General features: G+C 44.4%; 1 protein-coding gene across 4 annotated transcripts in view; it reads left to right on the plus strand.

The window, feature by feature from the left end:
• The window catches only part of PRKDC (protein kinase, DNA-activated, catalytic subunit), a 156,423-nt gene that overhangs the window by 37,053 nt on the left and 93,038 nt on the right, over window positions 1-26,332 (plus strand). For all 4 annotated transcript variants that reach the window (XM_047783945.1, XM_047783946.1, XM_047783947.1 and 1 more), the window contains exons 25-31: window positions 378-530; window positions 6,435-6,542; window positions 9,461-9,687; window positions 18,337-18,431; window positions 19,911-20,010; window positions 22,771-22,904; window positions 25,632-25,886. In XM_047783945.1, coding sequence (XP_047639901.1) covers window positions 378-530; window positions 6,435-6,542; window positions 9,461-9,687; window positions 18,337-18,431; window positions 19,911-20,010; window positions 22,771-22,904; window positions 25,632-25,886 — 1,072 coding nt within the window. The remainder of the gene's footprint in view (window positions 1-377; window positions 531-6,434; window positions 6,543-9,460; window positions 9,688-18,336; window positions 18,432-19,910; window positions 20,011-22,770; window positions 22,905-25,631; window positions 25,887-26,332) is intronic.

Raw genomic sequence — 26,332 nt, forward strand, 5'->3', positions numbered from 1 at the left:
ATCTCAAGTTTTTATATGACTTTGTACATTTCCAAAGTTGGCGCTTTAAAAGCGTATTTACCAAAATTGATAGTTGAAAATGTGCTGAGAGATGAAGCACAGTTCTGGGTATGGCAGCACTGAAATACATTTCTTATGGATGTATTAGTCCCAATGTCTAAACATTTTCAGTTCATTTCTTGACTCTTGGAAATGGGTGCATCAGAAGTGGACGGAAGGAAGCACTGCTCTTCTGCAGGGGGTGCTCCGTGCAGTCAGCTTCTGTTTGGGTGTGACGCTTACCTGCTGCAGGGCTGCTGCTGCCTTTGGGGAGCCTTTGAAATGCTCTTCTCTTGTGAACTGAGAACGTCGCCTTGTTGGACCCTGGCCTGTTACAGGTTGCAGCCTGTGAACTTCTGCATAGCATGGTTGTGTTCATGCTCGGAAAGGCCAACCAGATGCCCGACGGGGGCCAGGGCCCGCCCCCGATGTACCAGCTGTACAGGCGCACCCTTCCAGTGCTGCTGCGTTTGGCGTGTGATGTAGATCAGGTGAGTGGGTGATGAGGAACTTGAAACAGTTTTGAAACTTTAACAAGTCTTTGGAACCATTGGGGATCTGCCGTCCTTCCGCCTCTGGTTTAGTTCTTCAGGGTTAGGACCTGGGGCTCGGGACTTTTAAAAGCTCCCTGCGCTTTTTTTTTTTTTTTTTTTGTCTTTTTGCCATTTCTAGGGCCGCTCCCGCGGCATATGGAGGTTCCCAGGCTAGGGGTTGAATCGGAGATGTAGCCTCCGGCCTACGTCAGAGCCACAGCAGCAAGGGATCTGAGCCGCATCTGCAACCTACACCACAGCTCACAGCAACGCCGGATCGTTAACCCACTGAGCAAGGCCAGGGACCGAACCTGCAACCTCATGGTTCCTAGTCGGATTCGTTAACCACTGCGCCACGACGGGAACTCCTCCCTGTGCTTTTTAAATTCATGGCACAAAGTCTGGGGGAGAACTGCTGTTCCAGGTAAGTTTCCTGAGAGTCTAGTGTCTGGCTGTTTGCTGTCAGCCCCTTCACATCGGGCTTGTGTCTTTTTTTTTTTTTTTTTTTTTTGGTTGGTTGTCTTTTGAGGGCTGCACCTGCAGCATATGGAGGTTCCCAGGCTAGGGGTCTAATTGGAGCTGTAGCTGCCGGCATACACCACAGCTCACAGCAATGCCAGATCCTTAACCCACTGAGCGAGGCCAGGGATTGAACCAGCAATCTTGTGGTTCCTAGTTGGATTAGTTTCTGCTGAGCCACGACGGGAACTCCCAGGTCTCGTGTCTTTCAAAGGAGTCGGGAAGAAAGGAGGAACTTGAGCAGGCAGTCAGGGAGGGGACTGGAGACGTCTGCAGGTCGCCGCTTCCTCGTGGCTTTGTGGAGTGAATTCTCCATTGCTACCGCTACGCAGAAAAAATTTGAATTGTCACTTTGTTTTTGAAGCTAGCAGAACCCTGATACCAGGGTGCACACGTAAAAAAGAAAACTAGGCAAAAAACTCATTTATAAATATAGATGGAAAATCCTTCAGTATATGTATGAATGAATACAAGCCAGCTATGTATGAAGGTGCACTGTGACTAAATAGAATTTGGGGTTAAAACTGGAGATTTACCACAGAAATAGATTTCGTAGGACTGATAAGCCTTCAGGGTATTTTAGTGAAACAGGAATGGTTTAGTTTTGCCTTTAAAATGATGAGGGATGTTTGTCTGAATGTCGCATTCAGATCATACCCAGCTGTGAAGCTCTGGTGGTGCCGTGGGGAGAGGTGACGTGGCCTCTCCTCTGTCTGGAGCAGGGCCTTGTGTGGGTGCTTGCTCGGGAGGCCTCACGTGTGTTCCATCGGTCGCTCGCACTGGTTTGTCCCTGGGCCACTCTAGGCCCTGAGATCCCGGAGGGAGGGGAAGGAAAAAATGATTATTTTAATATAATTTTTAAAAAAATTGTGAAAGTTCAGAGTATCAGCTGTTAAATCTAAGGATTAATGAAGGAAGGAGAAAGCTGACGTATTACAAAGTTGAATTCTCATATGTCAGTATTGACCACTTGGAAAATATGTCTACATTATGCCGTTCATAACAGCATAAAAAATAGAATAATAAAACATCTAGGAACAAACTTCAGTGTGCCAGGCAAACAGATTTTTATAAATATAAAATTAATATGCTGTGTCCCTAAAGAATCAATACTGAGGCATTCCCTTCGTGGCTCAGTGGTTAGTGAACCTGACCAGGATCCGTGAGGATGTGGGTTTGATCCCTGGCTTCACTCAGTGGGCTCAGGATCCATTGTTGCTGTGAGCTGTGGTGTAGGTTGCAGATGTGGCTTGGGCCCTGCATTGCTCTGGCTATGGTGTAGGCCGGCGGCTACAGCTCTGATTCAACCCCTATCCTGGGAACCTCCATATGCCACTGGAGGGGCCCTAAAAAGCAAAAAAAAAAAAAAAAAATCAATATTGAAGAAAATGCCAGTTCTTTCTAAAACATTCATCAAGTTTGGTGTCATTCCAACAAAAATCCTGGAATTAATTTCATTGTTTTTTCATTTTTAAAGTTGTGTTGAAGTATAGTTGATTTACAGTGTTGTGTTACCTTCTATTGTACAAGTAATTCAGTTACATGTACATACATACCCATTCTTTTTCGTAGTCTTTTCCCATATAGGTTGTCACAGAGTATTGGGTAGAGTTCAGTAGGTCCCCTTGATCATTCATTCCATAGACAGTAGTGTGCACAGGCCAGCTCCCAACCGCCGTCCATCCCTCCCCACAGCCGTTCCCCCTTGGTAACCATTAGTTTGTTTTCTGTGTCTGTTGGTCTGTTTCTGTTCTGTAGGTAAGTTAATTTTTTTCGTGTTTTAGATTCCACGTGTAAGTGATATCATGAGATACTTGTCTTTTTCTGTCTGGTTTACTTCACTTAGCATGATAATCTCTGGATCCATCCATGTTGCTGCAAATGACATTATTTCTTTCATTTTTATGATTAACATCCCATTGAGTTATACACACACACACACACATACATTCACACCACCCCCCACATGTTCTTTATCCATTCCTGTGTTGGTGGGGCTTCTGTGTCTTGGCTATTGTGAATAGATCTGCCATGAACATTGAGGTGCATGTATCTTTTCAAATTATGGTTTTCTCCAGATAGGTGCCCAGGATGGGATTGCTGGATCATGTGGTAGTTCTATATTTCATTTTTTTAAAGAGCCTCCATCATGTAAACTGATAGAACCTGGTAGTGGTTCTATCAGTTTACATTCCCACCACCAGTGTAGGAGGGTTCCCTTTTCGCACACCCTCTCCAGCATTTGTTATTTGTCAACTTTTTAGAGATGGCCGCTGACCAGTGTGAGGTGGTACCTCATTGCAGGTTTGATTTGCGTTTCTCTAATAGTGACGCTGAGCATCTTCTCATGTGCTTTTGGTCTTCTGTGTGGCTTCTTTGGAGAAATGGCTATTTAGATCTTCTGCCCATTTTTTTTATCAGATTGTTTTTTTGATGAGCTACACGACCAGCAGCTGTTATCCAGAAAGGTGTTCAGGATTTTCTATATAAAACAGTCATAAGCTAGAAATATCTGCATTTCGGTTTTTTTTTTTTTTTGCTATTTCTTGGGCCGCTCCCGCGGCATATGGAGGTTCCCAGGCTAGGGGTCGAATCGGAGCTGTAGCCACTGGCCTACAACCTACACCACAGCTCACGGCAACGCCGGATCGTTAACCCACTGAGCAAGGGCAGGGACCGAACCTCCAACCTCACGGTTCCTAGTTGGATTCGTTAACCACTGCGCCACGACGGGAACTCCCAGAAATATCTGCATTTCTAATAGGATTTGGGTAACTGGATCATGCTATATCCATATATGAAGTACAAGACATCTAAAAAGGATATTTTTGTAGTGTATGTATGTATTATTTATTTATTTATTTATATTTTTACGGACAAGTAGCAGCATATGGAAGTTCCCAGGCTAGGGGTCAAATCAGAGCTGCAGCTGCCAGCCTATACCACAGCCACATCAATGCCAGACCTGAGCTGCATCTGTGATCTACACCACAGCTCAAAGCAACCCTGGATCCTTAACCCATTGAGCGAGGCCAGGGATTGAACCTGCATCCTCACGGATGGGCTTCTTACCGCTGAGCCACAGCAGGAGCTCCAAGTAGCTTATGTATTTGTAGAAAGTAGTTACAAAAGTGTATGTTTATTTTTATTTTTTATTTTATTTTTTGTCTTTTTACCATTTTCTTGGGCCGCTCCCGCGGTATATGGAGATTCCCGGCTAGGGGTCGAATCGGAGCTGTAGCCACTGGCCTATGCCAGTGCCACAGCAACATGGTACCTGAGCCGCGTCTGCGACCTACACCACAGCTCACAGCAATGCTGGATCCTTAACCCACTGAGCAAGGCCAGAGATCGAACCTGCAACCTCATGGTTCCTAGTCGGATTCATTAACCACTGAGCCGCGATGGGAACTCCAAAAGTGTATGTTTGTTTTTATACTCATGTATATACATATTTAAATGTGTATAAATCAAATATGTTGAAATTTTTTTGCTTTTTTTAGGGCTGCACCCATGGCATATGGAAGTTCTCAGGGTAGAGGTCGAATCTGATCTCCTGCTTCTGGCCTACACCACAGCCATAGCCATGAGGGATCCAAGATGCATCTGCGACCAAATAGCACAGCTCATGGCAATGCCAGATCCCTGACCCACTGAGTGAGGCCAGGGATCAAACTTGCATCCTCATGGATACTAATTGGATTTGTTACCGCTGCACCACAATGGGAACTCCCTCAAATATATTGAAATTTAACAGTGATTTTGAATAGTAACAGTGATTACCTTTTGGAAATAGGATTGTAGATGGATGATTTTATACTTTTACTGCAATTTCTGTAGGGGGTATGTGTGTACAAATATATATAATTTACTTGCTAAGATTACAAAATAAGGATTTCCCTGATGGTTTAGTGGTTAAGGATCCAACATTGTCACTGCTGTGGCTCAGGTGTGATCCCTGGCAGGAATTACTTCATGCTGCAGGTGCAGCTGGAAAAGAGAGAATACAAAATGAATCTTTTAGGAAATAAAAGTGATGCTTTAAGACCAGGTTAAACTTCCAAGCTGAGATGTAAGACCCTTGTACTTTTTATTTTTTTTTAATTTTTAAAAATTTTTTTATTTTTTAATATTTTTTTTTATTTTCCCACTGTACAGCAAGGGGGTCAGGTTATCCTTACATGTATACCCTTGTACTTTGATTATGTAAAAATTGCTTCAGAGTTTAGAAAGATATTTTTTGGGGGAGATTTAGCAAAGTGCAAGAGAACTTGTTGTGGTTCCCATTGTGGCTCAGCGAGTTAAGAACAGAACATAGTGTCCTTTGGATGTGGTTTTGATCTCTGGCCTTGCTCAGGGGGTCAGGGATCCAGCATTGCCGTGAGCTGTGGTATAGGTTGCAGACGCGGCTCGGATCTGGTGTTGCTGTGGCTCTGGCGTAGGCCGGTGGTTACAGCTCCGATTCGACCCCTAGTCTGGGAACTTCCATAAGCTGCAGGTGCGGCCCTAAAAAGACAAAAAAAGAGACGCTTGTTGTTTAGTCTGAACCCCAACACGTGTCACATGATTATTGTTGTGGTTGCACTTGCAGCACATGGAAGTTCCTGAGCCAGGTATTGAACCTGTGCCACAGCAGCAACCTGAGCCACTGCAGTGACAATGCCGAGTCACTGGGGTACGTTCATCTTGAGCTTGGGGAGGGGGCACTGTCTGGACTCCCTGGAATCCCTGCCGCCAGGGCCCCTCCTGGTGAGATGGGCAGGGAGACCTGAGGCTGGGCCTGTGAGCACTGCAAACGTGTGTGCAGATCGAAGTTGATGGTTTTGACCCCAGTGAATGATAAACCTTCTGGATCATAAAAGCCAGCACCCAGCGCTCCCTGGGCCCTGGAAGACTTAGGTAGTTCGAGAAGGTATTGGGAGCCCCCTCCTCTCGAGGAGTAAGGTTTTCTCCCTCTTCGGGGTGGATGGGGTACCTCTCCCCTGGACGTCGTGTGTGTGGGGCATGGAGCTGGCTCCCGGCCTGTCACCATGGGGGTGGGAGGTGGGGCTGGATAATGACCTGTGTCCCGTACTGTGCATGTTCAGGTCACGTGAATCTAGATGCATCTGATGAAAACTGGCACTGGTACCCTGTCACCCTCTCGTTAGAGGAACAGAAAGTCTTAGTGCTCTCAGGAAGGACAGCAGGCAGACGCATCTTCCACAGAAGTGAACTAGAGAAGGAATCCAGTAAACCATTGTGGCTTTACTGGATTTTATTTTAATTTGTCTCTTGTTAGTAGAACTCTTTTTGATGTGAAATTTACGTGAAGAAAACAAACTGATGGTGCTGCTTCCTCAGGTGACAAGGCAGCTCTTTGAGCCGCTAGTCATGCAGCTGATTCACTGGTTCACCAACAATAAGAAGTTCGAGAGTCAGGACACTGTGGCGCTCCTGGAAACGATACTGGTGAGTAATGGTTGTGCTTTTCCTGCTGTTCCCACTGACTGCTTGTATTTGATCCACACTCAGACCTTTAAGGAAAGCTACCTGTCAAGGTATCAGAAGGTAACATCGGCTCTGATTGTTATCATCTTTTGCTCTTGTCGTAGAGAACTGGAGAGGTGGCATTTTAATGAGCGGGGTACAGTATTCATTTACTTAAGTGATAGTTTTTAATATTTGTAAGACGATATTTGCTTTTTTGGTTTTTTTGGGGGCATGTTGTGAATTTGACATGCTTCATCTGATTAACAGTGTGGTATGTGTTTTCAGGGTGGAAGGGGTGAATCAGAGTATTCTTGGACTTTGATCAGAGTTGCAATATTCTTTATTATTCTTTTTCGTGTCTACAGTATAACAGTTAACTCAGGTGTGAAAGGAATTTTTTGAGGTTGTCCCATTTTCTCTTGTATTTGCATTCAGTGACTAAGACCCCGGGAAGTAGTAGCTCACCGTTTGCATAGAGCACCCTGAGGTGCTGGAGGCAGAACTGTCGGCATCATCACTGGTTCACTGAGGGTAGGAGCTGTGTAGTCAGGGAGTTCCCTCTGTGGCGCAGTGGAATAAGAAGCTGACTATAGCAGTTTGGATCACCGGGGAGGTGTGGGTTTGATCCCTGGCCTGGCACAGTGGGTTAAAGGATCTGGTGTTGCTGTAGCTGTAGTGTAGGTCACAGCTGTGGCTCAGATTCAACTTGGCTCCGGAACTTCCATGTGCCTTGGGTGTGGCCATTAAAAAAAAAAAAAGAAAAAGAAAAAAGAAGCAGTGTAGTCAGTCAAATCTTTACTGTCTTTCCACACTTATAATACTTTTCTGAATTTATGCAAATTGCTTTACATTTCATTTCTTTAATGTTGTCATTTTTATTTTTTTGGTCTTCTCTGTGGCATGCAGAAGTTCCTGGGCAGCAGCAGTGACAGCACTGAATCCTTAACCACTAGGCCACCAGGGAACTCCTGAATGTCATCTTAATTGGTTTTTACCTATTATTTCAAACCTATAATTTTGTCCCCAGTTGAACACATAGCAGATTTGTCCAAACAGACATTCTTTTTTTTTTTTTTGTCTTTTTAGGGCCGCACCCATGGCTCGTGGAAGTTATCAGGCTAGGGGTCGAATCGGAGCTGTAGCTGCTGGCCTACACCACAGCCACAGCAACATAGGATCTGAGCCTTGTCTGCAACCTACCCCACAGCTCATGGCATCGCTGGATCCTTAACCCACTGAGCAAGGCCAGGACCGAACCTACATCCTCAAAGATACTAGTTGGGTTTGTTAACCACTGAGCCACCTAGGGAACTCCCAAACAGACATTCTTAAATGTCATGTTTTTGCAAATAGGTTCGCATTTGAATCTGTGTCGTCTTTGTTTAAGATGAGATGACGTGTGTCGGGCAGAGTGGCAGAGGTCGCACAGAGAGCCACCAAACACCCGCTGTTGTTCCCGTGGTGTGTGGAGTTGTTAGCAGTGAGTCCTCCTTTGGCTCTCAGAGTCGCCCCAGTCAGATGCCACTTATGGGCGGTGGGAGTTACTGAATGTTTTTAATTAGGAGGAGGATGTAGACATACCTATGGTTTAACTCCCTGCAGTGTCTGCAGTGACATCTGATTGGAGCAAATACATTTAACTACGTTTAACTTGTGGCTTCTTCAAATGGATTTATTCTAATGTTTCTAGTCCAGAGTTTCTATCTTTGCTGTTTCTTTCCCCTTTTTGACCTTTGAAGGTAGCTTAAGTCAGGGCTGCAAAAAAAAAAAAAAAAAATCGGGAGAGATGATGATGGAAAGTGAGGTGCTGTGGAAAGCACAGCTAGAGGAGGAAGTGAGAGGCTGGCGGCCCTCCAGCCTGAGTGTCCAGTGGCTTCCTCCGTCCACGCACGGCTCAGCGCTGAGGGCCCTGAATGCCTCTGCCCTTTCCCAAGTCTGTTCCCATCACTTTCGTTAATTCTCATTGGTGCTGTGGTCAAAGATGACAAAATCAAAGTAGCAAGGGACTGGGGATGGAGAGGGAATTCTCACTTCAGTGTCAGTTCCCTCGAACTGTGCAGCTCGAAGAGGGAAACAAACTTCAGATCTCCTTAGCTGTTTTTTAGAGACTGCCTTTATGGAGACTGCACTGACAGAAAGTTCTATTTTTAGAGCTGCACCTCTCTTCCATTTTTCTCTGTGTAGCATTACAGTTTCCTTGGAATTTGCAAGGGTCTTATTCTCCTTTTTTTTTTTTTTTTTTTTTTCCCTTAATGGCTGTACCTGTGACACATTGATTCTCAGACCAGGGATCTAATCTGAGCTGCAGCTGTAGCAATGCTGGGTCCTTAACCCACTGCACCATGCTGGAGATCAAAGCCACCCCTCTGCAGAGACCTGAGCAGCTGCACTCGGATCCTTAACCCACTGTGCCACAGCAGGAGCTCCTCTTTCTTTCCAATAAATAAAGCATTTCAGACACTGTTGTGAAGTAGAATCAACAGCAGTTTGTAGGATATAGTCATTGTGTTTCTAAAGGGAAAGAAAAAGACTGCTTTGGCGTTATAATTGAAGTATTCTCCCTCCCTCTCCTTTTGGACACACTGGCACGTGGAAGTTCCCTTCTTCGGAATCAACAGAAGCAGTGACAACACCTGACCTTTAACCAGCTGAGCCCCCAGTGACCTCCCTGTTCTTTCTTTTTCCCCCTCACAGATTTTCTTTTTCTCATAGATTTTTGTTTAAAAGCATTTTCATTATGTCAAAGGGAATCTGTTATTAGAGTCTAGATTCTAGACAGTCAGATTGGTTTGACTAGTGTGTTTTTTCTTAATGCTCTACGTTAACTTTCATAAATACTCCAGTTATGCTCAGAAGCAGACTAGAGAATTCAGTTCTCATTTTATCCTTTCTTTCAGGATGGAATTGTGGACCCTGTTGACAGTACTTTAAGAGATTTTTCTGGTCGATGTATTCAAGAATTCCTCAAATGGTCCATTAAGCAGACAACACCGCAGCAGCAGGAAAACAGTCCAGTAAATACCAAATCGCTTTTCAAGAGACTGTACAGCTTTGCACTTCACCCCAATGCTTTCAAGAGGCTGGGAGCTGCCCTTGCTTTTAATAATATCTACAGAGAATTCAGGTGAGTAGCCACACAACAGGAAAGCATGTAAAGTTGTTTAAATGTTGAGTAGTGGTTTCATAAAGCGACTGGATTTTTTTTTTTTTTTTTTGGCTTTTTAGGGCTGCACCCTCGGAATATGGAGGTTCCCAGGCTAGGGATCTAATCAGAGCTGTAGCTGCCGGCCTACACCACAGCAACTCCAGATCTGACCCGTATCTGTGACCTACACCACAGCTCATGGCAATGCCGGATCCTTAACCCACTGAGCGAGGTCAGGGATTGAACCCACAACCTCATGGTTCCTAGTCGGATTTGTTTCCACTGCGCCATGATGGGAACTCTGGGACTGGATGTTTTTGATCAAACATTTAGTAAATAATTACATGCTATTTTCAGGGGGGTTAAATGATTGGAAAAATGCAGTTTGCATTCCAAAAGGTCCTGAGCACTAAATTCAAGCATTACACTGCACAGCCTGGTAAGAGCAGCACAAGACATTGTGCAGAAGAGGTGTGTCCGACCCAGTCTGGGTGGGTCAGGGAGGCTTCCTCCAGCACCAACACTTGGGACGAGACTTAGAGGGTGAGTGCGTACCAGCCCAAGCATTTCAGGTTGGGGGATGGGGCAGCGGTCAGAGATGGGCCATGTATAAGGAGGTGAAGGGGTTTTCTCCTCCTTGTCATACAGTTTGAGGCTTGGAAGGGCCCCAACTGAGGCTGGCCAGTAGCTTCTGTCTGCAGAGTTTAGACGTGAGGTGCATATGGCGTAGGAGTGGGGAATGATGTGGTTAGACTCCTCCTGAAGATCACCTGCCCGTGGCTGTGTGGAGAGTGAACAGGCTCTTTCACAGCCCTGACCTAAGGCTCTAGTAAGGTGTGTTCATTAGTTCATTGCTAATTAGGATCGATAACATGCGTGCCAGATGCTGACTATACAAAGATGTGGCCCTTTGTGAGGGTTGCATTTTAAAGAGAGGTAGAGGGAGTTCCCTGGTGGCCTAATGGGTTGAGTGTCCAGTCTTGTCCCTGCTGTGGCGTGGGTTTGATTGATCCCTGGTGGGAACTTCCACATGCCATGGGCACAGCCAGAACATAATAATAATAAAATGAAAAAGAGAGGTAGATAGTATTTAATCAGTCACATAGATAAAGGTAAAATTTGTAGCTGAAATCAGTGCTTTTAACTAGTGGCACATGATCACTAAAGAGTCTTATAACGAGGAATCTGACTACATGGTCACAATAGCTTCTCAGGAAATGGCAGTTGGGATAGTGATGAGGGAGCAGGTGTAATAGTAAGAGAGATGATGGATGGATGGGGCTCTGGCTCTGTGTGTAGGCCTGTGCACATTTGTATGAAAATCGACTGGAGTTGGAAGTCATTGTACTGATTTATTTATTTATTTATTTATTTATTTTTGCACATCCACAGCAGTGGAAGTCCCTGGGCCAGGGATCAAACCTGTGCCCCAGTAGTGACTCGAGCCCTATCAGTGACAGTGCTGGATCCTTAACCCACTGGGCCACCAGGGAACTCCAATTTTTTTTTTTTTTTTTTTGAGGTGTACTTGATAGAAAACATTACGTTTCTGGTGTGCAGTGTAGTGATTGACAATTTTTGAAGGTTATGCCCCCTTTATAGTCATTACAGAATATTGGCTGTGTCCCCTGGACTGTGCCATGTCTCCTTGTTGCTTCTCTATCTTATGCACATAGTACTTTGGGTCTCTAAGTCTTCTCCTCCATCTTGCCCTCCCCCTTCCTTCTCCCCATTGGTAACCACTAGTTATCTATATCCTCAAGTCTGTTTCTGTTTTGTTGTATATGTTTTATTTTTTTAGAGTCCCAGTATGAGTGATATCATACAGTGTTTGTCTTTTCTCTCATCTATTTCACTAAGCATAATACTCTAGGACCATTCATGTTGCAAATGGCAAGTTTTTGGGTTTTTTTTTTTTATGGCTGAATAGTGTTCCATTGTATATATAAACCACATCTTCTTTATTCTTTCATTTGTTGATGGACACTTAGGTTGCTTCCATGTCCTGGCTATTGTAAATAAGGCGACAATGAACATTGAGGTGCATGTTTTTTGGTTTTTTTTTTAACCCTGGCCACACCCATGGCATGTGGAAGTTCCTGGGTCAGGGATTGAACCCGTGCTTCAGCAGTGTTCCAGGTGACGGTGGTTATAGTGCTGGATCCTTAACCAGTTGCACCACAGGGGAACTCCTGCATGTACCTTTTTTTTTTCCCCCTTTTTTCTTTTTAGGGCCGCACCAGTGACATATGGAAGTTCCCAGGCTGGGGGTCGAATCGGAGCTGTAGCTGCTGGCCTGCACCACAGCCACAGCAACGCAGGATCTGAAAATGTACACCACAGCTCACGGTGATGCCCAATCCCTGACCCACTGAGCGAGGCCAGGAATCGAATCTCCGTCTTCACAGATACTAGTTGGATTTGTTTCTGCTATGCCACAAGGGGAACTCCCTCTTTTTTTTTTTTTTTTTTAGCTATTTCTTGGGCTGCTCCTGCGGCATATGGAGATTCCCAGGCTAGGGGTCGAATCGGAGCTGTAGCCACCGGCCTACTCCAGAGCCACAGAAACGCGGGATCCGAGCCGCGTCTGCAACCTACACCATAGCTCACGGCAACGCCGGATCGTTAACCCACTGAGCAAGGGCAGGGACCGAACCCGCAACGTCATGGTTCCTAGTCGGATTCGTTAACGACTGCGCCACGACGGGAACTCCCCTCTTTTTTTTTTTTTAAATGGCTGCATCCCTGGCATATGGAAGTTCCCAGGCCAGGGACTGAATCCATGCTGCAGCTGTGGTAACACTGGATCCTTTGGCCCATTGCACAGGCTGGGGATCAGACCTGCTTGTCCTAGCAACCTGAGCTGCTGCAGTACGAATTTTAACCCATTGTGCCAAGGCGGAAACTCTCCATGTGTGTCTTTTTGAATTGTGGTTTTCTGCAGATATATGCCCAGGAGTGGGATTGCTGGGTCATTTGGTAGTTCAGTTTTTAGTTTTTTGAGATATTGCCATACTGTTTTCCACGTGGGTGTACCAGTTTATATTCCCACCAACAGTGCACAAGGCGTCCCTTTTCTCCACATCCCCACCTACACTCATTATTTGTATTCTTTTTGTTGACAGCCGTTCCTACAGGTATGCGGGGATATTGTGGTTTTGATCTGCAATTCCCTGATGATTAGTGATATTGAGCATTTTTTCGTGTGCCTGTTGTCCATCTGTGTGCTTTCTTTGGAAAAATGTATATTCAGGTCTTCCGCCCAATTTTTAATTGGGCCATTTGTGTTTCTTTGATGTTGAGCTGTGTGAGCTCTTATATATTTTGAATATTAACCCCCATCAGTCATGTTATTTGCAAATATTTTCTCCCATTCAGTAAGTTGTCTCTTTGTTTTGTTGATGGTTTTCTTTGCTGTGCAAAAGCTTTTTTTAAGCTTAGTTAGGCAACATGTGTTTATTTTTGCTTTTGTTTCTTTTGCTTTAGGAGACAGATCCAAGAAAATACTGCTACAGTTTATGTTAGAGTGTTCTGCCTTTGTTTTATTCTAGGACTTTTAAAGTTTCTGGTCTTATTATATTTAGGTCTTAAACCCATTTTCTTTCTTTTTTTTTTTTTTTTGCTTCTTAGGGCTGGACCTGTGACATATGGAAGTTCCCAGGCTAGGTCAAATGGGAGCTGCAGCTGCTGGCCAACGCCATAGCCAAAGCAATCTGGGATCTGAGCCACATCTGTGACCTACACTGCAGCTCATGACAACACTGGATCCTTAACCCACTGAGTAAGGCCATGGATTCAACCCGTATCCTCATGGATACCAGTCAGGTTTGTTACTGCTGAGCCACGACAAGAATTCATTAAATCCATTTTGAGTTTATTTTTGCGTATGGTGTTGGAGAGTGTTCTAATTTCGTTCTTTTACATGTAGCTGTCCAGTTTTCCCAGCACCACTTATTGAAGAGATTGTCTTTTCTCCATTGTATATTCTTGACTCCTTTGTCATAAACTAATTGGCCATAAATGGGTGGGTTTATTTCAGGGCTCTTTGTCCTGATCTATGTGTCTGTTTTTGTGCCAGTACCATACTGTTTTGATTACTGTACAGTGTAGTCTGAAGTCAGGGAGCATGATTCCTCCAGCTCTGTTCTTTCAAGATTGTTTTGACTACTTGCAATCTTTTGTATTTCCATACAAGTTTTAAAATTATTTGCTCTAGTTCTGTGAAAAATCCCCTTGCTGTTTTGATAATTTTTCTTTTCTTTTTTGACCTTTTAAAATTGTGAAATATATATGTACAGAAGAGTGTTAAAACATGCTAAAACTACCACTATTTGCAGGAGACATGACATATATAGAAAACCCTGAAGACACCACTGATAAAAATTGTTAGAACTGATAAACTCAGTGAAGTTGCAGGATCCAAAATCATTATATGAATCAACATACAAAAGTCTATTACCTTTCTGTGTACTCACAATGAACTATCAGAAAGTGAAATTAAGAGGACCCTATCATTTACAATTACGTTAAAAAGAATTTAAAAACCTTGGAATAAATTTAACTAAGGAAGTGAAAATCTATATACTGAAAACTGTAAGACATTGATGACAGAAATTTAAGAAGACGCAAATAAACAGATATTTTGTGATCATGGGCTGGAAGAATTAATATTGTTAAAATGTCCATAATTCCCAAAGCTATCTACAGATTCAGTGCAATGCCTATCAAAGTTCCAATGGCTTTTTTCACAGAAATAGAACAACAATCCTTAAATCTGCATGAAGCCACAAAGACCCCAAATAGCTAAAGCAGTCCTGAAAAAGAACAGAGCTAGAAGCATCATGCTTGTGATTTCAAACTGCAGTGTGAAGCTATAGTCATCAAAACATATGGTTTTGGTGTAAATACTGTCATAGATTAATGGAATAGAATAGAATGCCCAGAATTGAACCCACACACGTAAATGAATAAATATATACATAGGCCATTCACAGAAACTAGCTTGAAATGAATTAAAGATTTGAATGTAAGACCTGAAATCATAAAATTCCTAGAAGTAAACATAGGCAGTAAGCTGCCTGGCTTAGGTCTTGGTGATGATCTTTTTCTTTAGGGCCACACGTGCCGCATATGGAAGTTCCCAGGCTAGGGGTTAGATTGGAGCTGTGGCTGCTGGCCTTCACCACAGTCACAGCAATGCCAGATCTGCGTTGCATCTGTAACCTATGCTGCAGCTTGCGGAAATGCTGGGTCCTTAGCCCACTGAGCGAGGCCAGGTGTCAAACCCGCATCTTTTCCAGCACGATGTTGAGTTCTTAGCCTGGTGAGGCATAATGGGAGTCCCATTGACAGTGATTTTTTGAATTTGCCACCAAAAGCAAAATAATGAGCAAATGAGACAGTTCAGACTAAAAAGCTGCACAGCAACAGAAATGATCAACAAAATGAAAAGGCTCAATTTCCCTTGTGGTGCAACCTGTTAAAGATCTGGTGCTGTCACCGCAGTGGCTTGGGTTGCTGCTGTGGGCAGGTTCACTCCCCGGCCCAGGAACTTTCATGTGCCACAGGTGCGGCCAAAAGAAAAACATGAAAAGGCAGCCTACACAGTAGGAGAATACATTACAAATCATTTATCTGATAAAGGGTTGATATCCAAGATATATCAAGAGCTCAATAGCAAAAAAAAAAAAAAAAAAAAATCAAATCTGATTAAAAAACCGACAGAAAATGTGAATAGAGATTTTTGCATAGAAGACATAGAAATGGCCAGTTGTTACGTGAAAAGGTGCTCCACATCCCCGATTATCAGGGAATGCAAATCAAAACCCCAAAGAGTTATCCCCTCACATGTGTCAGAATGGCTGTCATCAAAAAGACAACAAATAAATGTTGGTGAGGATGTAGATAAGGGGATACACTGTTGGTGGGAATGTAAACTAGTGCAGCCACTGTGGGAAGCAGTGTGGAGGTTCTTGAAACTAAAAATGGAGGTACCATATGACCCAGTAATTCCACTCCTGGGTATTTATTCAAAAAAAGAGAAGCTTTATTTACAATAGCCCAGATATGGAAACAGCCTCCATGCCCATTGATAGATGAATGGGGACACACACTCATATACATGTGGTGAAATATTGCTCAGACATAAAAAGGAGGAAACCTTGCCATTTGTGACAACATGAATGGGGCTGGAGGGCACTCTGCTAAATAAATTAAGTCAGAGAAAGACAACTACTGCATGATCTCACTTATGTGTGGAATCTTAAAAAACAAAACAGCAAGCTCATCGATAGAACAGAGGTTGCCGGAGGCAGGGGCTGGGGGCTCAGAGAAATGGGTGAAGGGGATCAAAAGGTACAAACTTCCAGTTATAAAATGAGTCCTGGTGATACAATGGATAGCACGCTGACTTTGGTTAATAACACTGTGTCCTACATGTGAAACTTGCTAAGAGATCTTAAAAGTATCTTGTCCAAGACAAAAATTTTGTTACTGTGTCTTGACTGATGTAACTGGGCTTATGGTGACAAGTCCTTTTGCTGTACATATAATGTACAATTATATACATTGTTGTAATGTTATATGTCAGTTACACCTCAATTTGAAAAACTCTAAAGTGTTTATAGTTCGTAGGATAATAATATAATAAAAGGAGTTCCTGCATCCTTACCACCTGGTTTAGTAATAGAGCATTATCAATATTCTGTTCCTGGGTTAATCATTCTCCTGGCTTCAATATTACTTCTAGCCTTGCTTTGCCTTTTGCTTCGTTACCTGTGTATGGTCGCTAAGCGGTACACTCTGGATTTTGGAAAGTAGCTGTTAGGCATAGACACGGCCAGGTAAGGATGGTTCAGTGTTTTCACTGTCAGGTTAAGGATCCTGGGAAACTGCTGAACAAGAGACTGGCTTCAGCTTCCCCGAGAGGTTCCAGGAGCTCCGTCCAAGGAGTTCAATTGATAAGGTCCTTGTTAGTCCTGGAAAGCCGAGCTCTTCAGAACTGCTGAGGGGAACGCACAGCCGTGAGAGCTGCCGCTGAGCCTGTGCACAACCTTTTAGTTTCCTCAGTCCTCAGGCGCCTGCCTCAGCTGTCGGGAGCGGGTCGAGCACAAGTCACTGGCGGGGTCAGGCGGAATGTGGGCCGGAGGGCAGCTTCTCCGGCGGGGCTGCTTAGGTCCCGCTCCTCTGGGTCTGTCCACGTGGAAAACCCCATCAGCAAGCCCCTTGCCTGCCCTGTCACCTACCCTTGCTCCTGGGCACTCCTTCCCCCGTCCTGTCAGACCTGGTTTCCTGTCCCCTGTGCCGCCTTTCTCAGGTGCTCTGATTTGCTGGACCGTATTCCAAGTGGCCTGGGGAAAAGATGCTGGAGGGAACCATGTCTGAGGGCTCGTCCGTTGAATAAAGACACAGCTTCTGATGTTTCCTTCCTGTGTACTCATGAACTGTGCTGGAGAGCTTTCTTTGGATGTGATTTTGTTGTGTCATTTTTCTGCTCACCTCTTTGGTTGGCTTCCATATCTAAGATAAAAGCTCTTGGACTCAGCCTGGCTCGCTAGGGCCTCCAATTTCAACCCCAGGCCCTGCAGTCCGACCGTGGAGTGCGCTTCTCCACGGCCTTTCCTGCTCCCGCTGCCTCCATGGCTCTGTCCACACACCTTGATTCCTTTATTTTCTTGTCAGATCTGGGGGTGCGATGGGGAGTGTGGCAGACGTATGGTGCTTGTGGAACCCTGGGAGGCTTCTCAGGTCCCCCTCTGGGATTCAGAGGTTTTTTTTTTGTTTTCTAAATTAGGATAGGAGTTCTCTTGTAGCTCATTGGGTTCAGGATCTGGCTTGTCACTGCAGTGGTGCCGGGTTTGATCCTCGGCCTTGGAACTGCAGGTGTGGCCAAAAAAAAAAAAAAATTAGGATAATATTCCTGCTAAGCCAAACACCAATTTCCAGTCTCACTCTTTGTTGTCCTTGTCCTAGTCTAACACCTGCTGGTTCCTCGCTGTGGTTCCCATTGTTCCAAGAAAGCGCTCCTTCCCAGAAGTGGGGCAGTGACCCTGTGCTTGGTCACACAACTGGACCACCTGGCATTTTGTACTTAGTCATTCTCTGTCCTGTGTTACTGAGGAACAGATTTTCCAGGGAGAGGCTGGCCTGTGTCCGTGGCCTGCCCATGACTGGGCTCCCTGTCTGTAGGTGACCCACATGCAGCAGCTACACTTGTAAAAGGCCCAGAGATTATGGGTGGTGGTGAGCTTTTAGAGTTTTGGATAGGTGGAGAGCTTTTAAAATGCCTTCATTGGAAAAGACTGTGGATGTGGTACCAGATCTTTTCTGTTATGTGTGATTTTAATGAGGTGTGTGGAGCGTGGTCAGAACTGTGGCTTTAGAGTTTGGGTGTGAGCAGACCCACAGGTGGAGGGAGGTGCCTGTGAAAAGAACCTGTGTCTCTTGGGTCTGCTCTTGAGGAAGCTTTCATCTTTGAGAAGTATTTTAGGTTGTTTCATGTTTTAGAACGTTGGAGCCATTTTTGAAGACAAGTTGAGTTAAGGCATGTGTTGTTTAATAGCATTGCTTTTTCTCCTAATTTCTCTTCTATGTTTTCTCAGCTGAGGCTCAGGACCCTTTATTTTGCAGGGAGGAAGAGGCGCTCGTGGAACAGTTCGTGTTCGAAGCCCTGGTTACGTACGTGGAGAGTCTGGCCTTGGCCCACGCAGATGACAGGTCCTTGGGTATGTCTCATTGGTGCTTTCTGCCTGCCCATAGCCTGGGAGAGCCTGTCTGCTGGGGGCTGGTTATTCCCCCGTGGGCAGCTGTCTGTCTTCTCTTCCATGGCTGACGTGTAGGGTGACAGGTGAGGGGAAGATGGGCCCCCACTGTCTCAAACCCAGTCTGTACCAGAGGCATCCAGGCCTACCCGCTAAGCCTCCCATGGCCCCCTGGTGGCCACTCAGCTTGACCCCTGTTTGGTCAGCAGCCTGTGGGGCCGTTTGATTGTAAAGGTCTAACGAAGCATCCAGTTAACTATGGTGACACAGTTTGTGAAAACTTAGGATTGCACAAGGTAAAGAAAGCTGGATGCAGTAACCACTGACATAAGTTCAGTGTCTCTGAACTCATAAAGATAGAAGAATGTGATAAAGCTATTTGGACAGTAATTAAGACATAATTTTAAGATACTGTGTTAGAAACAGGCTAGAGTGGCTAAGAGAGTGATGAATGATGGTCCTCACTTTCTCTCTGGAAGCCCAGGCGCTCTGAGCTGGGGGCCTCTGGATGGGCTGCACACTGGGGGTCAGGCAGTGCTGTGGGCTCTGCTGCGGGCCTCGCCACGGCTGGTGTATGGCTCTCCCTCCCACTCACCCAGACGGGGGCTGAGGGGGCGGGGATGCATCTCATCTTTTAGCAGATGGCTTGAGCTCTGTTACCCTTCATGTTGATAGCTCTACTAATAAGCAAAAACACTTAAAATTGAGTCCTGCCATCGACAGCTTAAATTTGCTTTGTCTCCACATCACATGTGGGTGAGTTTTCTCCACAAGTGAAACTTTACTCTTTTAAAAATCATTGCCAAAATGCTATAAAATGTGGTTGTAATGATCATTGTACAACTATAAATGTAATTGAGTAATAAAAAAAATGCTATATATAAAAAAAAAATCACTGCCATATTAGAAAGCAGAGAAAGAAAACTTTCCCTGATATGGTATCAGAGGTCAAATAAGTTGTGCGAGACCCTTTTCTAAAATAACCCTAGAAGCCTGTAGATGGTTTTACCCTTGTACTTCTCTTCTACTCTGACAGTGGCTCTTATTTAGCTACAGTATGTTTGACCTAAATGATAAGGAGAGGTCAGGGAACTTATACCCCTGAAATAAGAGCATTAAATGGAGGTGCTCTGGCCTGCTCTGGGGGTCTCGTAAGCTGTGGAGTCCTCCTTCCATCTCAGACCTGGCCGGGAGGCTGTGCTGTGCCGACTTGAGTTGCCGGTGTTGCTTTCTGGGCACTGCTCTATCCTGCAGCCTTGAAGATGGGTTTTGTTTTTGGACATGCACTCAATCATTTACTTAAATTTTGTATTTTGAGAGATGAAAAATACTATCTTTTGTAAATCACCTTTTTAATTAAAAAGCTAGCCAGTAAGACTGTGATGCTCTTCATTAATGATGACCAGCTGTCTTTCCCTCTGGAAACGGTGTCTGTGAGAGCAGGTACGGCCCAGCAGTGCTGCGATGCTGTTGACCACCTCGCGCGCATCATTGAGAAGAAGCACGTTTCTTTAAACAAAGCAAAAAACCGACGTCGGCCCCGGTATGTAATGTTGCTTCCTTTTCCATTTTTTCCCCCCACCATAAAATGAATTAGCAGTTAAAGGAGAATCTGGGAGGAATTTGTGGAAGTATGAAGTCAGTTTTCCAAAGTCATTAAAAAGCTTTCTGTTTGAAATGCTTCAAAGTGTAGTTCTCGTTGATCTTGGATAGGATAGTGGATACATTTTGAAAATTAGTTTTGTAACTAACATTTATTTTCTCAGCACTAATTTTTCATCTTTCTGTTTTTGTTTTTATTTGTTATTAAAGTATAGTTGATTTATAATGTGCCAATTTCTGCTATAGAGCAAAGTGACACACACACACACACACACACACACACACACACACATATGCTTTTTCTCATATTATCTTCCATCATGTTCTGTCCCAAGAGACTGGATCTAGTTCCCTGTGCTGCACAGTAGGACTTCATTGCTTATCCATTCTAAAGGTAACAGTTTGCATCTGCAGCAGTTTTTGAATACAAATTTGATGTTGAATTATCTGACTGAAATATGCATGAACTGCTATGGAGTAAGTTTGAAATGTAAGAACCAGAATATTGAAATAGTATGATTTTGACAGACAAGGAATTGCAGAATTATGAAATGAAAGTACTCGAAACCAGGGCTGGGTTATTGCCCAGTGGTTTCCAGTCTTTTCTCTCATTTCCATCCCAGCAGGGTCTCATTCTCCAACAGGATGGGGGGATGCCATCATTTGGCCCCGCCTGTGTTTGGTGTCTGCTGGCTGCTGCCATTCTGCATATGCCTTGGCCTTGTGGATTGGTCATTAAATTCCCTCTGCAGTTCTATTTTTTTTTTTATTTTATGATTTTTATTTTTTCATTATAGTTGATTTACAGTGTTCTGTCAATTTCTACTGTATAGCATAGTGAGCTAGTCACACACACATAGATATATTTTTTTCTCACATTGTCCTCCACCATACTCCATCACAAGTGACTAGATATAGTTTCCTGTGCTATACAACAAGATCTCATTGCTTATCTATTCCAAATGCAATAGTTTGCCTCTATTAACCCCAGATTCCCAGTCCATCCCACTCCCTCCCCCTTGGCCACAAGTCTGTTCTCCAAGTCCACAAGTTTTTCTGTGGAAAGGCTCATTGTGCCATATATTGGATTCCAGATATGAGTTGTATCATATGGTATTTGGCTTTCTCTTTCTGACTTCTCTTAGTCTCTAGCTACATCCATGTTGCTGTAGATGACATTTCCTCCTTTTTTCCTCCTTTAATGGCTGAATAGTATTCCATTGTGTATGTGTACCACATCTTCTTAATCCATTCATCTGTTGATGGACATTTAGGTTGTTTCCATGTCTTGGGTATTGTGAATAGTGCTGCAGTGAACATACAGATGCATGTATCTTTTTGAATGAAAAGAATATATATGTCCTGAATATATGCCCAGGAGTAGCATTTCTGGGTCATATGGCAGTTCTGTATTTAGTTTTTGGAGGTACCTCCATGCTGTTTTCCATAGTGGTTGTGCCAGTTTACATTCCCACCAACAGTGTAGGAGGGTTCCCTGTTCTCCATGGCCTCTGCAGTTTTAAAATTGATTCTTCCAGATCCTGCCACTAACTTGTAACATCTATCTCTTTAGGTCATTTTTGCTCAAACTTGAGTATCAGAATTACTTTGAGGTCCAGTTAAAACGCAGATGGCTCAGCCCTACCCTCAGAATCTGCTTCAATAGGTTTGGGGTCGGCTGAGAATTTGCCTTTCTGCCAAGTTTACAGATAATACTGATAGAGGTGGTCCAGGGGCCACAGTTGAGAAGCACTGCTTTAGGTCTTAAACCACCTTTTGTTTCAAAGTGCATTGAAAAGGAAACATGACAATACTTGGTGCTGTTCTTTTAGGAAATGCTTTTAAATTTTTCCCTCAATTAAAAATAAAGGTTTAGCAGCATTTAGGACCTATTTACCCTGTGATGTTTGGATTGTATTCCTCTTCTTCTTTTTTTTTTTTTTTTGTCTTGTGTCTTTCTAGGGCCGCACCCGAGGCATACAGAGGTTTCCAGGCTAGGGGTCTAATCGGAGCTGTTGCTGCCGGCCATTTATTTCCACTCTGCCCGATTGTATTCTAATGATAATACCTTAAAAGTAAATTCAGAAGTTTCTGTTGTGGCTCAGTGGGTTAATAATGTGACTAGTGGAGTTCCTATTGTGGCTCAGCTGAAAGGAACCTGACTAGCATCCATCAGGACACAGGTTCAATACCTGGCCTCATTCAGTGGGTTAAGGATCCAGTGTTGCTGTGAGCTGTGGTATAGGTCGCAGACATGGCTTGGATCTGGTGTGGCTGTAGCTGTGGTGTAGGCCGGCAGCTACAGCTCCGATTCAACCCCTAGCCTATGAACCTCCATATGGCTCAGGTCCAGCCCTAAAAAAACAAAAAACAAACAAACAAAAAGAATGTGACTAGTACCCATGAGGATGCTGGCTGGTTTGATCCCTGGCCTCACTTAGTGGGTTAAGGATCTGGCATTGCCACAAGCTGCTCCCAGCATTGCTGAGGTTGTGATGTAGGCTGGCATCTCCAGCTCCAATTTGACTCCTACCCTGGAAACTTCCATATGCTGCAGCTGCAGCCCTAAAAAGGGAAAAAAAGTAAATTGAATGCCTTTTAATGAGGTTTCTACATGTATCAGGGTAGCAAAGTCAAATTTATGGTTTTAGACTCTGGGCTGCTGGGGCATGTGTTAAATACAGCGTGTTATCTCCTGCAGAGGGTTTCCACCTGCGGCATCCTTGTGCTTATCGGATGTGGTCCTGTGGCTGTTCGCCCATTGCGGGAGACCCCAGACAGAATGTCGACACAAATCCATAGAACTCTTTTATAAATTTGTTCCGTTATTGCCAGGTAAGGTGATCTTTATGTCCTATAAATGATGGGCTTTGTTTTTACCAGTAGTTTAGCGAGGCACTTAGTTAAAATGTGATCTTTCTATTCTTTAGAGAAATGTAGCCTAATAAATATAAAAGATAAGTGTGTTCATTAGCCATTGCAGATCATTTAATTTTTTTTTTTATCTTTTTGGGGCTGCCCCCATGTATATGGTGGTTCCCAGGCGGGAGTCCAATCAGAGTTGTAGCCGCTAGCCTACGCCACAGCCACAGCAATGCCGGGTCCAAGCTATGTCTGTGACCTAACCCACAGCTCACTGCAACATGAGATCCTTAACCCATTGAGTGAGCTCAGGGATTGAACCTTTGTCCTCATGGATCCTAGCTGGGTTTGTTAACCACTGAGCCACGACGGGAACTCCAGATTGTATGAAAGGTGATAAAACATGGCTGTACCTTTCTCAAAGATTTATAGAAGGAAAGAAAACAAATGATGCTTTGTTGTTAGATGATACAAATGAAGTAAATTTAGAATTCCCAGTATCTTTTTTATTCCACTACATTTTTTCTTTTCTGTCCCATATTTAGAAGAAATAAAAGAGTTGGATGGCCATTGCATTTGTTAACATGCTATTCAGTTAAGATTTAGGGATCTTATTAATAGTTAAGGAAATAATGCAGTTGTTTTATTTCAGCATGTAATTAGGAATTGCCAGACTCCTAGGTCTGAATGATCTTAGATCCCGTTGTGCTATTAAAAGAAAGCCATGGACCATGCTTTTCAGTAATTGCTGCACTAAACCATTAAACTGCTTGCAGAGTTGAGATAGTTTCTACATTTCTCCGGAATAAATGTATTGTCCTCTTTCCTCCTGTAAGCCCATCCCTGAGTCTGGTAGCTCAGGAGTGGGGAGCTCTGCCCCAGGAGCAGGACAGCCCAGGCCCTGGCTCCCCCTTTCTGGGCACTGAGCTCTACTCCAGGGCCAGGATGTGCGGGGCGTCTGGGTAAGCGCAGGGGGTGCTTCAGGAGCGTGAGCCAGAGACACTGTGGGGCTTCTTCAGGGAGGAAGAGGTGAAAGTTACTGTGTATAATTCTGAAGGATTCTGCATTCTACTAAAGAATAGGTTGTGTTAAATACACTACATATTATGTATTATATATTGTAATGGTATTCATCTTATATATTACATATACTATTTAAATGTGTATAGTATGTATATACTGTAATTTTATGTGTATTGTAGGAATGTATATTTCTATTTTCAATTCAGAGAATCATTTCAGAAGCATTATTAGTATTTTATATTATAAATTTATAAACTGCTTTAGTTTACAGAGTTAGTTTGACGTGTTGTCATTCTCACAGCGGAATCAGTGCGGGGTGGATGGAGTGGAGGTTGGGGCGCTTCTTATTTTTAAAGGATATCAAGGCCTAGACACTGCAGAGGGAGGACAGCTGGCTGCAGCCCCATGATTTCTAGTGACATCAGCTCAGCTGACCCCAGGCATTTCTGCTGCTCCTCCTCTCAGCTTTCTGCCAGGGGGGCTATGTGTATTTTCAGTGAGATAACTAGAGCTCCAACTCTCAGAATTGTCTTTGTTAAACTGGTGAAGCCTGCCCTGCTGCCACCTTACGATTTATCCTCTTGTGCATCCTCCTGTGAGGTCTCTGCCTGGTGACTTTTAAGGGATGGGCGTAGGCATCCCTTGATTAGAAAGGTCCTGTGTCCCGCAGGAGTGCCCCGTGCCCTGGGGCCAGGCTGTGGACACCCAGGCCTGTGGGATGTAATGACACGTGCACGTTCGTCCGCACTGTGTGTCGGGGCCTTTGGGTGCTGGCGCTGTGAAAAGGGGCAGGTTGGGCAGAAAGGCAGAGGGATGGGCCCTGCTCGCTCTCAGCGGGTCTGGTTCTCCTCTGGACCTGTCCTCCCTGGTCCTTCATTTCTGCACATCCTCTTCTGCCGCTCTGACCTAACCCTTGGCATAGAATTAAAATGTCTTCTCATTTACTCGTTGGAGTTTTATTTTCTTTGTTCTTTGCAAAAATAATGGAGTGTTTCATATTTCTTTCTAAAACAAACCTTGAAAACATGGTACTAATCTTTTATTTATATAGCTTGTGATAGGTGTTTTTTTGGTATAATAAACCCATTTCTTCTTCTTTTCAGAAATACATAATTGTTTTGGATTCTGCTCTAACTTCTCTAACTTAGAGTCAGAATGACTTAACCTTTTCAGAACTAGTGATTTCAGAGCATAGAAAATACATTTTTGATGTTTTTTTCTTTTTTTCTTTGCAACCTACATACACCACAGCTCATGGGAATGCTGGACCCTTAACCCACTGAGCGAGGCCAGGGATTGAACCAGTGTCCTCATGGATTTGTTTCTGCTGAGCCACGACAGGCACTCCAGATTAGTGATTTTTATTATGTGAAAGTTATTTGTATGTCTATTTTATTTTTTTGTCTTTTTGCTATTTCTTGGGCCGCTCCCGCGGCATATGGAGTTTCCCAGGCTAGGGGTCTAATCGGAGCTGTAGCCTCCGGCCTACGCCAGAGCCACAGCAACACGGGATCCGAGCCGCGTCTGCAACCTACACCACAGCTCACGGCAACGCCAGATCGTTAACCCACTGAGCAAGGCCAGGGACCGAACCCGCAACCTCATGGTTCCTGTTCGTTAACCACTGCGCCACAATGGGAACTCCTGTATTTCTATTTTAATCTTCTCTTTTTTAAGGCAACAAATCCCCTTCCTTGTGGCTGAGAGACGTTATCCAGAAAGAAGATATTTCCTTTCTCATAAACACATTTGAAGGGGGAGGAGAGACTTGCGATAGGCCGTCTGGCATCCTCGCTCAGCCCACCCTCTCCCACCTGCGAGGGCCGTTCAGCCTGCGTGCGGTGCTGCAGTGGATGGACATGCTGCTGGCGGCGCTGGAGTGCTACAACACCTTCCTGGGCGCGAGGACCCTCGAGGCGGCCCAGATCCTAGGTGGGTCACGCCTCCCTGAGCCAGCACATCTGGGGAAAACCATCGGGATTTAGAGTAGACAGGCCCCTGGCCCCTCAAAGCTGTGGAAACGAGAACAGGGGTCCTTTATTTAGTTCCACTGCTTCTTGGGCTCTCAGCAGGGGTGGCTGTGACTCTTGTCTGAGGCTGCAGGTACGTGTCCAAAGTCGGTGCTGTTTTTTCACCCTGTTCACAGGATTCCGTTTTTTTTTTTTTTTTTTTTTTTTAAGGGCTGCACCCTCGGCACATGGAAGTTTCCAGGCGAGGGGTTATATCAGCTGCAGCTGCCAGCCTACACCACAGGCAATGCCAGATCCAAGCCATGTCTGTGAGTTACACCGCAGCTCCTGTCCACGCCAGATCTGTGACCCACACTGAGTGAGGCCAAGGATCAAACCCACATCCTCATGGGTACTAGTTGTGTTCGT

Source organism: Phacochoerus africanus, chromosome 6 (assembly GCF_016906955.1).
Source record: "Phacochoerus africanus isolate WHEZ1 chromosome 6, ROS_Pafr_v1, whole genome shotgun sequence".
NCBI classification, from domain to species: domain Eukaryota; kingdom Metazoa; phylum Chordata; class Mammalia; order Artiodactyla; family Suidae; genus Phacochoerus; species Phacochoerus africanus.